The following is a 15,208-nucleotide window of genomic DNA, read 5'->3' on the forward strand; positions in this document are numbered from 1 at the left end:
ACTTAATTATTTGTCACATGTCCTTTCATTTAACCTTGGTTAATTTTTTTTTGCTTCTTTTCAAAATTGAAAGAGTAACATTTAGTGTGAAAGTTAACTAGAGTAGGCGAAAAGACACATGTACCTATGGTTAGCATACACCATAGCTACTGTTGTGAGCAAAAATGCTCTCAGAAGACAAATAAGAAAAGTATGTAGCATTCGTCTTGAAATAAAGTGAACCATACCCACCTTAGAGCATCTCCACCAGCGTGGAATTACCTCCCCACCCAAATTTTTTTGCTCCAGCAGTGAACAAACGGGAGGGTGATTGGTTGGCTGCTACCCCTTCAGCAACCTCTTAGGCTTGCGCCCTTGTGCTATAGGAACCACCATAATTTGTGGCCCTACCCATGTGCACCCCAAAAAGCCAAAATAAGCCGTCCACTTTCTCATCTTTCACTGGACTTGCCACTTGGCAGCTGCAACAAGAGTCCCCATGTGCAATGCAATTCTAAATAGCTTCGAATGTTTCACAACCATTGGATTTCCAACGGTCCTTTGTTCCGAACCGTTGGATTTCCAACGTTAAAAAAAGTTGAAAATTATAGATTGTTGCCATATGTCATGATCTAGTGCATTTGAATAAAACAAAGTATGATAAACCAACGGATTGGATAAATTTGAAGGTAAAAAAAAAAAAAAATTAAACACATTTAACAAACTTACAAATAGAATATTTTATATAAGAAAACAATCTTACTAAGTACACATTTACAAAGCATAAAGCATAAAACAATATATTTATGAATAATAATCGTCTTTACTATTTCTTTTTCCAAACTGGTAGGTTTGGACAAAAATAATTATTGTTTAGAGTAAATAATAAGAGTAATTTTAGGCTTTTTTTTTATTAGCACCCCACATAATGTTAAATACATCCCACATTAAAATTTAATTTAAATGACTTATGTACCTTACTACGCAATGACAATTTCGACTTTATAAGTTAAAAAAAAAATCTAAATACATCTCAAATTACTTTTAATGTTGTTGACCCTAAAAATTACAAAAACCTACGTGGCGCGCAGGCCGAGCAACTAATAAGCTAACTAAGTCATTCGGTTGAATGCGGGGCGTGCCAACTCGTCGGCCAAGCTCGGCCGAGGAGTAAAATTTGTTGATGTTGCATTGAGCGCGTTGCTGACTTCTTTACCTTGCGACTGCGATCGAGGAAGGAACACTCTTGGTCTTCGGGTTCTGGAGCCTGAAGACAAGGCTGCTAGTTCTGCGAATTTCACAAATCGTTGGCGCCCGATTCGGCCACCGTGATTATATTTGTAAGAGTATAAGCACGTCAAATCGACACCAGACTATACAGACACAAATATTCAAAGGTGATGTATGTCTTGACTATGAATGTGGTTTGGTCGTCAGAATGCTGAACTCTGAAACTCACCTGTGAGTATCCAATCATAAAATAACTCGGCGTTTAGTACGCTGAATGTCGTAGCTAGTAACACCTTACTTCGCTGAGAAGGCTAATAAGATGACATTTGCCAACAAGGATTCAAAAACCCTTCTCGGCCGAGACTTGGATAGGTAACCAATCGACCTCGACGCAGTGCTGTTTATCCAAACTGAAGGTGCCCCTCGGTTGGCTGATTCTATGGCAACAATGTTGTTTATCCAAACTGAAGGTGTTCGCCGGTTGCTTCCACAGTGTTGTTTATCCAAACTGAATGTGTGTCGGCGAGAAAAAAAAAAATTCTTAAGCTGTTTGAGAGGTTTTACGCATGGTAATTGTGTGTTGAATTCAAGGTCCTCAATTATTGTATGATTTCTTGTATTTATAGCACCAACTCCTTCTTGAGATCGAATTAAACTCCTATCTGGATTGGGAGTTCTTGTTTCGTTCCAACTTTGCTTCGAACAACCCTACTTTTATTAGGACTTTGAACTCACCCCCATTTCGGGGCTTTGTTCATTATTGGTCGAGAATCCTAATTGCACCAGGACTTCCTCGACCCTCTTTGCTTATCTGAACTACTCCTTGCGATAGGACTCGACCATCCCTGCTGAATGACCCGGAATCACTAGGCAGCCCATAGTACTTTTGACCCGGCTTTGGGCCGAGCACAGACAAATACTCGGCTCAACGATATTATTTTGGGCCTAAACATTGCCCCCTCGCTTCTGAGGTCGTCGACTCCCAACCTTTGGTCGGATCTCGACCTTGAAGAAGCGAAAACATCTTTTGCCTTTAGACTTAATTGTTCTCGATAACCACTACCATGCGCATTTATGGAATATGATTGCACGATCCTCGTTACTCCTGACTTATTGCCACATGTCGATTCTCTGATAGACTTAACAACTCTTAATCATGGCCCTCGAAAAAGTGCGCCCTTCAAAACGTCTTCTTTCTCATTAATGCATTAAAACCGTCGCCGCACACAATCGTGCGTCCCAAATCCCCGAAAACCCCGATCCTACCCTTGACGATTCCCGAGATATCCAAATTGATTGGCTATTTCCCGGTTGATTTTCCCTTAAATTCAAAAATTTTCGAATACCAATCGTTTGATCTACCTTTTGAAATGCTTATAAATACTTGACTTTCTTTCATTTGCATCACACGCCTCTAAAAACTTTGAAACCTCATTTCGCCATTCTTGTTTTCTCAACCCAGAAGATCTCAAGCTTATCTCTCACAAACCCCTTTTAAACCCACACGAACCTTTGAATCCTCTCCAACGGCTTCCTTTATCTCAAAGTTGTCCGACAAGTGCAGTAAATGCAAAGGTTTCATTGACCGGAACGCTATCAAAATGCTACGCTTCGAGAGCGACCTGAGCACCAATCATCAAATTCTGGGGCCACTTTTTAAAGATGCAGTGCCATCATGCATCACCAATCTTCTCAAGGAACAGTGCCCAACACCCTTGCTGTAAGGGTTTGACTGGTCGAAATGGTGCTGCGTGCGGCCTCAAGGAGCTTGGTCTTCGACCACTGCAGCCTCGGCAACCTGGGTTGAACGAATGGAAACATTCTTCGGCAAAGAATGGGAAGCTATTGGCATTTACGACGCCATCAAGCTCTCGATCATGGAGATCACCATGGATAAGGAGTTGCTCATGGTGGCCCTGAGGCTAAGTTTGTGGTGTTCGGCCACCAACATTATGATCCTTCCTTTTAGCCCTCTCGGTTCTACCTTCCTTGATATTTCAGCTATCATCGGGACTTCCCCATCTGGTTTCCTGATAGATACTGCCCTATCCGAGTTCTCGTCAAACTCGACCTGAAAGCGCTGTTCGATGAACGGGCCGTCGAGACACTCAACCGAGGAGATCGAGAGCCTTCGAAAAAAGAAGTTCAGAAGCTACACAAGAATTTCTTCAACTACAACACCCTCATCCTTCACTTCGCTGGCCGAGGCGATGAGAGTTTTAGGAAGGGAGAACATGAAGCCTTCCTATTCTACTAGAACAACAAATTCATCTGTTATACCCGGTCAAATAAGTGTTTGGTTGAGAACATGCCGGTGGCTCAAGCCCTGGCTAGCGGTCACTCCTTGGCGTTCAGTCTGGCCATCATCGCCAATCTCTTCTGTTGTTTGGCCAAAACAACCATCAACAAAATTGACCCGCACCAAAATGGACCCCTCTGGGTATTCCAAAATTGACCCCTCTGGGTATTCCAAATCGGCTTGAAGTCCCTATTTTCTAACCTACCGCAGCATTTGGTCTTCAACTGGCTTCTCCACCGGCGTCTCTTCACCGGGCCGACGAAGTCCTTAAACACTTCTTCGCCCTGGATGTCATTTCTAATGACGAGTTCTTAGTCTGTCAGCATCAGGAATGCCCCGCCTCAATCAAGCTTCCGAAGACAGCATGGGATGAGACCGAAGATGCTAATCTTTGTCAACATTGGGGTTCGTTCGTATTAACACGCGACCTTTCCCTCGGTTGCGACACCCGCCGAGCCAGTTGGGAGGTCTATCATTCCTATTTCGTTGCTTGGCAGCTCGGCTACCTCCAGGGTTGCCCAGTACCCCTGCTTGCTTCTCGCTTCCTCCTAAGTCGATGACGTCTTTCTGGTCCCTCCAAGAGGAAATGTAAATCGACGGAACAAGAGTTTCAGGACAAGTGTAAAAAATTTCAGCTCCGACTGACCATTCCTGAATCTTTGGGTACTGATACCTTTGGTGATTGGTGGGAAGAGTACACCAGTGACTTCTTCGGCGTCTCGACCGAAGACGTGGTCACCAAAATCTTTGGTGACCGACCCAACTAAGCTCTTGCAGCCCAATCCAAAGAAATGACCCAAGGTATATTGTTGGTTCTCCCTTTGTACTTCACTTGCGCAATGTTACTGACTCGACTCTGCTATCTCAGGTAGTCGTGTGTTGAAATGAGCGGATGTGGTCGCCACAGCGGTGACCAAGAAAAATTTGGTCCCCTCCTCAAAGAAAACCACAACTACCGGTCGCATTCCACCGACCAAGCGGCCCTATCGGGACGCCGAGACGGAAGATGATGTTCTCGACCTTCGAAATGCGTCAAGAAATTGGCGAAAAAGGGGGAACGGGAGATTCACGTCATCTTTAGCGAGTCCACGGGAGCGATCGCTTTTATCACCTATCCTCTCGTCCCGGTTGTCCAGGCCTTGGCGGACCAACTACCATTGCCTTCTCATCACCCGACCTATCGACAACTGGGGTTATGGCCGAACCGACCGCTGCTCCAACTGTGGTTTCGGAGCCGGTTATTGCACCTGTCTTGGAGGAGACGGCTGCACCCGTCGAGGCTTCCCCCATTCAGCGGCCGACGGTCATTTTAGAAGAGGTATGATTCCATTGTTAATAACCTTCATTTATCTGATTTTCCAATCGTGACAGCTTTTTATTTCAGGACGATGAGAGCAACGAGAGTGATGAGATTTCATTGGAGCGTCGCCCTCGACCAGCCAACCTTTCTCCCGTCAATCCTCCCCCTGTGGTCGAGGCAGCCGTCCAACCGGATCCTCTTATGGTCGATTGTGGGAAGAGACCCCTGGTCGAGCCTGAGGCGACGACCGAAACGCCACTCCATCCATAGGATGAAGACCTCAACATTCCTCCACAAGAAGTTACCTTGACCTTTGTAAGGCTCACTCTTCTCTCTTTATTAATTTTATCATGAACAAGGTCCTCAATTGTTGCATGATTTCTTGTATTTATAGCACCAATTCCTTCTTGAGATTGAATTAAACTCCTATTTGGATTGGGAGTTCTTGTTTCGTTCCAACTTTGCTTCGAACAACCTTACTCCTATTAGGACTTTGAACTCACCCCCTTTCGGGGCTTTATTCATTGTTGGTCGAGAATCCTAATTGCACCAGGACTTCCTCGACCCTCATTGCTTATCTGAACTACTCCTTGTGATAGGACTCGACCATCCCTGCTGAATGACCCGGAATCACCAGGCAGCCCATAGTACTTTTGACACGGCTTTGGGCCGAGCACAAACAAATACTCGGCCCAACGATATTATTTTGGGCCCAAACAAACTTATTATTTACTTTATTCAATTCTCAAAACACTATCACCTCCATTGTAGGAAAAAAATCATAACCAATGAAACTACAAATACGTTGATTAAAATACAAGATCAATGTTCCAGAAGCTTCACTTGAAGTAAGACTTCATATTTCATTATTTTAGTGACTTCAACGACATCGATATTTATTTAAGCCTCCTTTTGCTTCCCAAAATACCTCTGTTATTAAAGCTATAAGTGGTAGTTTTCTGTTCCCTTCTCTTGTCGCCATTTTATGATGCTCCACCTCCTCGGTGGATCACCATTACTTGACTTTGAAGTGGTCTTCCTTGGCTCTGAGATGACCATTATTTTAAGACCACAAAAATGAAAATATGTCTAAACCGCACTTTGGAAATATATGGAATTGCAATAGGTACTAACTACTGACTAATTGAAATGGTCTTCCTTGGCTCTGAGATGGTCATCTCAGTTGCTCAGAGAGGGTTTTGAGCTTGTCAATAGGTACCAACTACTAACTAATCAATGTTGCAGAATTTAGTTGGTGTAGGATTGCTCGAAGAACTCAAAGAAAATGTGCATAGCGTATGTAGAAAATGTTTATTTGGTGTGTTTTAAGATAATTTTTAATTGAAAAAGCAATTGTAAAGTGCATTAGTATATTAAGGTGTATTCAACAACATGTAAGGTGTTAATATAACAAGCCTAATTTCATCGCCCTTCCTCTTTAATTGATATTGCCCTGTACCAAGCGGTAGAGATGCTCTTAGGCCATCTCCAACCGATGGCTGGCCAGATGGCTCGTTTTAGCCCTCTGACCCTCCAAGATTCTCCAAGATATTAATATTTTAATGAACAGTACAAGACCATATTTGCTTCCGTCTCCAACCGAGGGCCAAAGGGTCAGAGGACTCGTTTTAGCCTATCATAAAAAACCGTCTCCAACCGAGGACCATAGGGCCAAACATAATTTATTTTTTAAAAACTACAACTTAAATGTTGTTAAATGTTTTTTAACAAATATGAAAAACTAGAATGTTTTTAATAATTTGTTATATGTTGTTAAAAACTACAAATTTTGTAAAATAAAAGTTATAGGAAAAAATAGAATTTAAAAAAAAAAATGAAAAATAGAAGTTATAGGAAAAATTTCGTAAATAAAAAATAATAATAAAACTGTAAAAAAAAAAATTCAAATCAATCCTGTTAGTTAAAATCGACAAGAATACATGCATATTGGAACCGACAGTAATACATTTATACTAAATAATATGCATGTATTCCTGTCGGTTTTAATCGACATGATTGATTTGAATTCTGGCCAGCTATGCAGCCAACCCTCCAGCCCTCTCCGATTCCGTGGGACCCTCTCAGATTCCACAGCCCTTTGGCCTAGCCCTTAGTTGAAGATGATTTTCAGACTATTTTCGACCTTCTGACCATCTGAACCCTTCGGTCGGAGATAGCCTTAACTACGTGATAGTGTCAGTATTGAAATCGTCTGTTCACACCCTTGACTCATTCGGCAGGGTAAAAAAAAAAAAGAAAAAGAAAAAGAAAAAGAAATAGTGGAATTGAGTCCCATCTCCCTCTCATGAGTCATTAGTCGTTTCCGGGGTTTCATTTTATTCTAGGGTTTGTTTCTTCACGCTCGGGCTCTACAAATCCCCAAAATCTATGGCCGAGATCATGAACATGCCCGTCGACTCCTTAGACCGTCGTTCTGATCGCAAAGACAAGTCCTCCGAAGATCCCCAATCCCCGCCGCAAGAAGCACCAGCTCCGCCTCCGCCTGCCGCACCCTCGCGAAGGCGCGACAGGGACGAAAGGGACAGAGGCAGAGACGATAGGGACCTCGACCGCCCTCCCAGTCGCCGCCCCGATTACTACGATCGAAATCGCTCCCCTCCGCCTCCTGCTATTCGAGAGAGGGATAGAGATAGAGAGAGGGACTATAAGCGCCGGGGCAGCCTCAGTCCTCCACCCCCTTTTAGGGACCGCAGGCACTCTCCACCACGGAGGTCTCCTCCACCTCCGTTCAAGCGGTCTAGGAGGGAAGATGGAGGGTATGATGGCAGGAGAGGGAGTCCCAGAGGAGGGTTTGGACCTGGGGATAGGAGGTGAGTGAGTTTTGTTGGTTTTCCTTGAGTTTTACTACTGGTTGCAGATGATTTTGTGCTTCTATTTTCTGATTGTGTTCTGAGAGAATACGAGGGAATAAGTTAGTGGGTGGAGAAGTTGAAGCATTACATTTTGACCTCGTCGCGAATTTGAACATGGAGGGAGATTTGAGGATGTAAACCAAATTTTGTCCCCAATTATTTCTATTTGTAAGACCCATAATTCCAATTGATGACTGCATCATACAAAAATGTTACAGGAACATAGTTTTTGGCAATGAACCTTGGGTTGAGTACATGGCCTCTTGATAATCTTTGCTGAAAAATAAAACGGTTGAATACATGATCCTTGTGGGTTCTTTGTAAAATTCAGATCTAAATTTTTTGTTTGGTGGATATCCGGCCTTCGTAGTTTGAAATGTTTGCCTGGCTTGTAATTGCAGAGATTTATCTTATTCATATGGCCACAAGTAATTCATCTCTTATTGTCTTCGGGTGGTTGGAAGGTAGCTGTGATGAGCATTCTAGTGGCATCAATTTTTGTGGAAACTTTATAAAAAAAAAAGAATTAGAGTGATTATGCAAAATGAGTTTCCTGTAGTTTCTTATCAAAAATTGGGGATAAGCCTGATTTCTGTTTATCATAACCAGCCTTAATACACTGGCAACGTGGATGCAATTAATTAATTACTTTTAACTAATAAAGGGAAAAATGCCTTGATCTTAGAGGAGGAAGGGGACTCGAATGTGTCTCTTGCTGTAGATGCACCTTGTGTTTTAAACTACTGTCATGCTGTATGCCATTCCTGGTACCTTTAATGCTTATGTGGTCTTGCGGTTGCATATCTGTTGGATCTTTTGGCCTATTTCTTAGTTCAGTTTATGGTTGGTTTTCCTACAGTATAGAGTTTGAAATATTTGGCACTTTATATAGTACTGTCTTTGTTGTTGAATTTTCTTGAACATTGTTCATTTGTTTTGATGCACAGGTTGGGATATGATTATCCAGGTGGATACGATCGTGAGATGGGGGTTAGACCTGCTTATGGTGACGAAAGACCTCATGGTCGGTATGTTGGACGCCCATCTGGCGGCTATGGTCCTGGTGGTAAGTGCCTAAAACTTTTTCAGTGACTTTTTACGGGTTGGTGTGGGTTTCTTCTAGTCTTGATAATAATATGAAGAAGTTTTTATGTGATAATGTGATTTAGAGGTAGCCATTGCTCTATGATCAAGTGACAAGTGATTGGAAGATTATGGATGATAAGATACTTATCCTAATTATTAAAGTCATGTAGTTTTCTTATGTGATGAGCTCTACACGGGAGGTTCAGTGTGAAGCTGATCAAACTTCCATTGCTATATGATCTAAAAGCGTTCTTAAAATCTTTGACCATCTGATCTGACATAGTGTTAAGGAAGTATGCAGTTTAAGCTAATTCAATGGTACAAGAGTCTGATATATGTTGTTGGGAACCACTTAATGTTTACAAATTTTGGTCTTAGAAATTTTAATATTTTTAATTAGAAAATTTTGGTCTTCTTCCTTTTTGTCAGACTGGGATTCAGGAAGGGGTGGTTTTGGTGATGCTTCCTCCACTGGGACTACTCAAAGGTTAGTTGATCCTGTACGTTAGTTCTATTTTTACTCATTATGTATAGTTGCTTGTCCCTTTTTGTATTTTGTATTTCTGTTTGTTTGGGTATGTTTATGATGGTTATTTTTTGCTGACTTAGAATGAAAAGTTAAAATGATTTCTATTGTTTATCTATTATTTGGTTCTCAGATGGGCTTCATTTGAGCACGCTATCCATTAGTTCGGGATTCTTAACTTTATCAAAATTGAAATGTTAACCGAACTTCAAAGTGTGGTATTTAGGGAACTTTGTTATTCAGCATCATAATACATGACAATACTTTATGTGGCTTTTCTCCTTTTCTTTTGTAGTTATTTTTGTTTTTGTTTTGCAAATCTTTAATTAAGGTCGTGTAGGCTAGATTACTAGCATTCTAATTTTTAAGTGGATGATTGTTGAAGCCTACGAATAAGGTTACGCTTGTTGAATTGCTTAGATTAGTCTGTACAGTATACTGTCTATTGACTGTAGCTTAATACTTGCATGATCTATATTATTGAAATGTCTTGTTTAAATTCAAGGATCAACTGATGCAAGGCTATGAAAATGTCATAATTTTCACTTTATAAGTGGTTACAAATAGGTGTTATCTCTCTCTTTTCCATGGTTTTTCTAGTGAAATAAAATGAGTATTGGTATTGGAGAATGATTTTTGGTTTTTATTTGGTTTAATTTGATTTGTTTTTAAATCTACTATGCTCCTTCTTGTCGTGCAACTTAAATAAACCTTCTGACAAGCTTGACTGTTTATTGATTCTCTTAATTTAATTGGTATCTTTGGGTTGGGGATATTTTCTTTTCACCTAGTAATGTGTCATACTGAATAACTTTTCAGAGAAGGGTTGATGTCATACAAACAATTTATTCAGGAGCTTGAAGATGACATTCTTCCATCTGAAGCTGAGCGCAGGTACAGAATGGAGTAATTGTAATGCACGTTACATTTTTTTTTGCTTAACTTATGATTTTGAAGAATACGGTGGTGATTGCAACTTATTATTATGCAGATATCAAGAATACAAGACAGAATATGTGTCCACCCAGAAGCGAGCTTATTTTAATGCTCATAAAGATGATGACTGGTAACAGTGTTTTACTTTGTTTCTTTCCTTTACCTAACATGTGTCCTTCTAACAGAACTAGCTTGTATTTGTAGGCTGAAAGACAAATATCATCCCACAAATCTGCTCACTGTTATCGAAAGGTGTGCACTGCTTACATTTTCAATTAAAAAAAACTTTTATGCACTTAAGCAGAATTTTGTTGGTGAAAATTTTTTCAAGTGTTTCATTTTGCTGGGGTGATGTAATCTTACGAAACTGATATTGTCATTTTAGTTATCATAACTCTACTAAACTATTCTTGTGGCATTTCTTTCTAGGAGGAACGAACTTGCACAAAAAGTAGCAAAAGATTTTCTGCTTGATCTACAGAGTGGGACCTTGGACTTGTAAGAACTGTCTACACCTTGTATGTCTGTTTGATTATGTCTTATGTCTATTAAAGCAGGCTGATAGGATTTTGGTTTTGGGTGCAGAGGCCCAGGTGTCAATTCCGCAGCTTCAAATAAACCAGGACACAATAGTGAACCAAATTCTGAAGATGAAACTGACGTGGGTGGCAAGCGGAAACGGCCTGGCAGGGAACCAAATAAAGAAAATGTTCTTCTTTCAGCTGCTCCTAAGGCTCACCCAGTCAGTTCTGAGCCTAAACGTATACAAGTAGACATTGAACAAGCGCAGGCCCTTGTTCGCAAACTTGACTCTGAAAAAGGAATTGTGGAAAACATTTTATATGGACCTGATAATGACAAAAATAGAGAAAAATTGCACGGTGGCTCCACTGGCCCTGTTATTATAATACGGGGTTTGACATCTGTAAAGGGCTTGGAGGGCATTGAGCTACTAGATACTCTTATTACTTATCTCTGGCGCATCCATGGTTTAGATTATTATGGAATGAGTGAATCAAACGAAGCTAAGGGTCTACGGCATGTGAGAGCAGAGGGGAAGAGTTCCAATCTGACTAGTAATGGAAATGAGTGGGAAGAGAAATTAGACTTGCGTTGGCAAGAAAGGTTGCAGAGTCAAGATCCCTTGGAAATAATGACTGCTAAGGAAAAGATAGATACTACTGCTTCCGAATCCTTGGATCCCTATGTTCGGAAGATCAGGGATGAAAAGTATGGCTGGAAGTATGGTTGTGGAGCCAAGGGTTGCACAAAGCTCTTTCATGCTGCTGAGTTTGTGCACAAACATCTTAAATTGAAACACCCTGAACTTGTGATGGAGGTGACTTCCAAACTGCGTGAGGAGCTGTATTTCCAGAATTATATGAAGTATGTATTTTCTATTTAAAGTAAAACAACAATGCAAGGTTTTTTTGTTTTTTTTGTTTTTTTGAGTACATCAATATTTTACACTAAGGGGAGGGGGAGTTCGGTTAAGCGACACAATGGGCAACCTAATTTAGTATAAAAGAACCATGCAAGTTGCTATCATGTTATTCTTTGGATTCAAATAGTCATCAAGTTTCTCTCTTTATGTGGTTTTTAACAATATATTTTCATGCACAGTGATGTGGATGCACCTGGTGGAACTCCTATTATGCAGCAACCTGTACTGGTAAGAATCTTAGAAATCAACATATTAATGTTTCTACTATGGCTGTGTACATTATACTTTTCCTATGTATGCAATTGCAAAATATGCACCCAGGAAACAAATTGGTAACATAATATCAGATTTTTGCCTCCATCCTCTCTCTCTCTCTCTCTCTCTATGCAATTCAAGGTTTAATAAAGATTTGGGATATTAGAAACTTGACCAGTTGGCATTGTTATAGTTTATTACATGACTATGTGGTCTGTTTCAAACTGTATATTTTCTAAGTTGTATTAGTCTTTCCATACAGGAGGCAGATAAAATTGAGACAAGGATAACCTATTGATAATCCCAATATCACAATGAAATGAATCATATGATCTCTAAATGCATCTAAATGGAAATAATATTTATAGGACAATACCTGAGCAGACTTTTAAGTTTGCTTTCTTATAGTTGAGATGCATTTCTGTATGCACGTAGGGACAAAACCTGCTTTGACTTTGGTTTTTCCCCCTATTTAAAAGTGCATAGTTTTGGTTGTATCAATATCTGTTTTGTCTTGCTTAGAGTTGTTATGCTATTTTTGTAGGATACTAGTTGTATCAATATTGGGTTATTCATATGATAAGCTAGCATTAGGTTTATTCGGAACTGGGTGTACTAGTTTTAATAGTTCGTTTTCCTTTATTTCACAAACTTCGCAGTAGTCTATTGCAGGAAACTTATTTCTATTAATATTTCAAATTGTTGGTTAAATATGTTATTCCTCTAAAAATCATTTTTCATGTTATGGTTAGCGTTGTATTTGATTCACTTGCGTCACGCTGATTTTGTCATTTATAGAGGGACAAACCACAGAGGCGCAGGCCTGTAGAGAATAGATTGAAAGACGAACGTGGTAACCGTAGAGAACGAGACAATCGAGTCAATGGTGGTGAGAGATTTGATAGGTCTGAGAACATGCAATCAAGTGAATTCCAGCCCAATAATGATGGTCCAGATGGAGGGAATCCTGATGAACCGATGTTTGATAATTTTGGTGGGCAAGGAATGCGTGTTGGTCCTCCTTTCCCATCGGATATACCGCCACCACCTGTATTGATGCCTGTGCCTGGTGCTGGGTATGTTCACAATTATTTGACATTTTTTTTTTCATTATATTTGAAATGGCATTGGTCTCTCTCTCATTTTCTTTTCATTCCTTCTTTGAGATCAAATAGCGTATTGTTTTTATTGCAGTCCGTTAGGACCTTTTGTTCCTGCTCCTCCTGAAGTTGCAATGCAAATGTTGCGAGATCAAGGTGGTCCTCCACCTTTTGAAGGTAGTGGTAGAAATGTGTGGTCTGGACCCCAAATGAGTGGGCCGTCCCCAATTCTTGCTTTATCTCCAGCTTTTCGACAGGATCCTCGACGTTTAAGAAGGTAACTTATGTTTGAAAATAATTGAACTGTAGGCTTCCTTACGGATCTGGTGATTGGTGTTGGAGCCAAGTGCAGTATATATTGGTTTTCTGGTTGAAACTTCTAGCGATGCTAGTAATTAGATTTAATTATGTTCCTTAACTTTCAGACGTTGAGGGAAATAAGTTCACAAGTGTGTCGCTCTTCTGCTTGGTTTCCACTCTCCCTATGTGTTCTTTGTAGGGAAAATCTTCTACTAGCTTAATCAGAAATAATTGTAAATAATTGATTACAACTTACATGGGATGTATGACTGCCAAACATGTGTATTATCCCTGAATTTGGACGGGGTATATCTGCTTAGCTGTAGTCTGGGTTTTCTTTTTAACCTTTTAACTTTTTCAGTTTGATTTCTCTTTTTCCATGTATTGGCATGATTGGTTTATATGGTTGTTGGTGCTATTATTGTTGGTATAGTCAAACCCGTTTTAGCATTATACGTCATAGCATATATATTAATAAAGCAGCATGAAAGACAGTCATGTGATTGTTGAGTGTTGGTGCTTCGCTTCTTTGTCAGTAAATTAGTGTCTTATTTTCCCCCTTTGGTGTTGGTGGAACTTATTTGCCAGTGTAACCAAAAATGAAAAGTTGACTTGTTTGCCGGTTATTCCGCTGTAAAAAATGGAGATAACATGATATTCAACTTTTTGGTTTTTGATCGCCAACAATATCAATATTTTTGTTAATTATGAGGCTGTAGACACGAATTATTGATCAGATTTTTAATTTATGCAGTTATCAAGATCTAGATGCCCCAGAAGATGAAGTGACAGTGATAGACTACAGGAGCTTGTAGATATTTTTGTTGGCAGGATGGTAAAAAACTTGAACTCTGTATGTCCTGCATATTATTTCCAGGCAAAGGCAACTCCCGTACGGTCTCTCGAGGTCAATCACTGAAAGTTTGTTGCATCTTGACTTTGACTGCATTTTGAAATTGTAGTAAAATGACTAGCAGGACATGGGCCCTGAGAATCCACTGCTCTTTTTCGTTGATGGGTGCTGCTGAGATGGTGAGATGTGCTGGGGATGTAAGTCATGTTTTTTAGATCCACTTTTGAAATATTGAGAGGTAACGACGATGCGTATTTTTGAGTTCCGAGTGGGAAATGTTGATGTTTCTTAGAAATCGTAATGGCTGGCTGTAAATCGGAGTTGTAGACACCATAGATTCCAGATGCCTTTGCATTTGTTTCCTTTCCATCTTATTGGGTTAAATTGTTAACGACTAATACTGAACTGTAGATTAGTTAGTCATTTGTTTCTCAAGTGAAGACCTTTTTCTTTGTTCAAATTATTCTCATTAATCATTACTGTCGGATCTGAAGCACGCGGTACTGGTGGTGTGTTTCGGAAATTTCATCGTCTTCTTCCCCCTGTATTTTGGGTTTGGAAGTGATCTGGTTCGTTTTGGTCGTTTTATTCTGTCTAGTAAACGGTTACTACGCTTGAAATTATTGACTGTTACCAGTGCTGATAAAGTACGGGGAGGCGTGAATTTGCTAGTTCCCTGCTCATTTGCTTCAGTTCGTATCTCCATGAGCTCTCCCAAGTGCCCTGAATTCCTCGATTTGATTGATGGAGAAGTTGTTCTATTTGCACGACCCACGAGTAAGGCAGATCCCTTTTTTGGGGTTTTGTTTGATATAAAAAGGACGAGCATTTGGAGGGAGCCAGATATTTCAACGTGCTCGGAAGATGGGGCGGTACGCTCATCTTATTATACAAGTGGAGGAGAGTTTGCAATGATCATATATTTCTACTTTAAAGAGGAAGGAGGATTGAGGTATGCCAAACAATGGGTCAGTTGTTAACTAAATATCAAACTCAATATAAATATAACGCTTCTTTGTCATCTAAG

At 40.2% G+C, this 15,208-nt stretch overlaps 1 protein-coding gene across 1 annotated transcript; it reads left to right on the forward strand.

Moving 5' to 3' along the window:
- The first annotated feature begins 7,086 nt into the window (after positions 1–7,086).
- Positions 7,087–14,641, forward strand: LOC137742961 (serrate RNA effector molecule). Its single transcript, XM_088679240.1, has 13 exons — positions 7,087–7,639; positions 8,629–8,747; positions 9,197–9,254; positions 10,113–10,187; positions 10,285–10,359; positions 10,434–10,481; positions 10,659–10,727; positions 10,815–11,615; positions 11,853–11,901; positions 12,727–13,004; positions 13,123–13,305; positions 14,083–14,163; positions 14,291–14,641. The coding sequence occupies exons 1-12, from the start codon at positions 7,197–7,199 to the stop codon at positions 14,141–14,143; spliced, it is 2,259 nt and encodes a 752-aa protein (XP_088535366.1). The 5' UTR covers positions 7,087–7,196; the 3' UTR covers positions 14,144–14,163; positions 14,291–14,641.
- Positions 14,642–15,208: the final 567 nt, after the last annotated feature.

Source organism: Pyrus communis, chromosome 11, assembly GCF_041283825.1.
Source record: "Pyrus communis isolate YQ-2024b chromosome 11, ASM4128382v1, whole genome shotgun sequence".
Taxonomy (NCBI): domain Eukaryota; kingdom Viridiplantae; phylum Streptophyta; class Magnoliopsida; order Rosales; family Rosaceae; genus Pyrus; species Pyrus communis.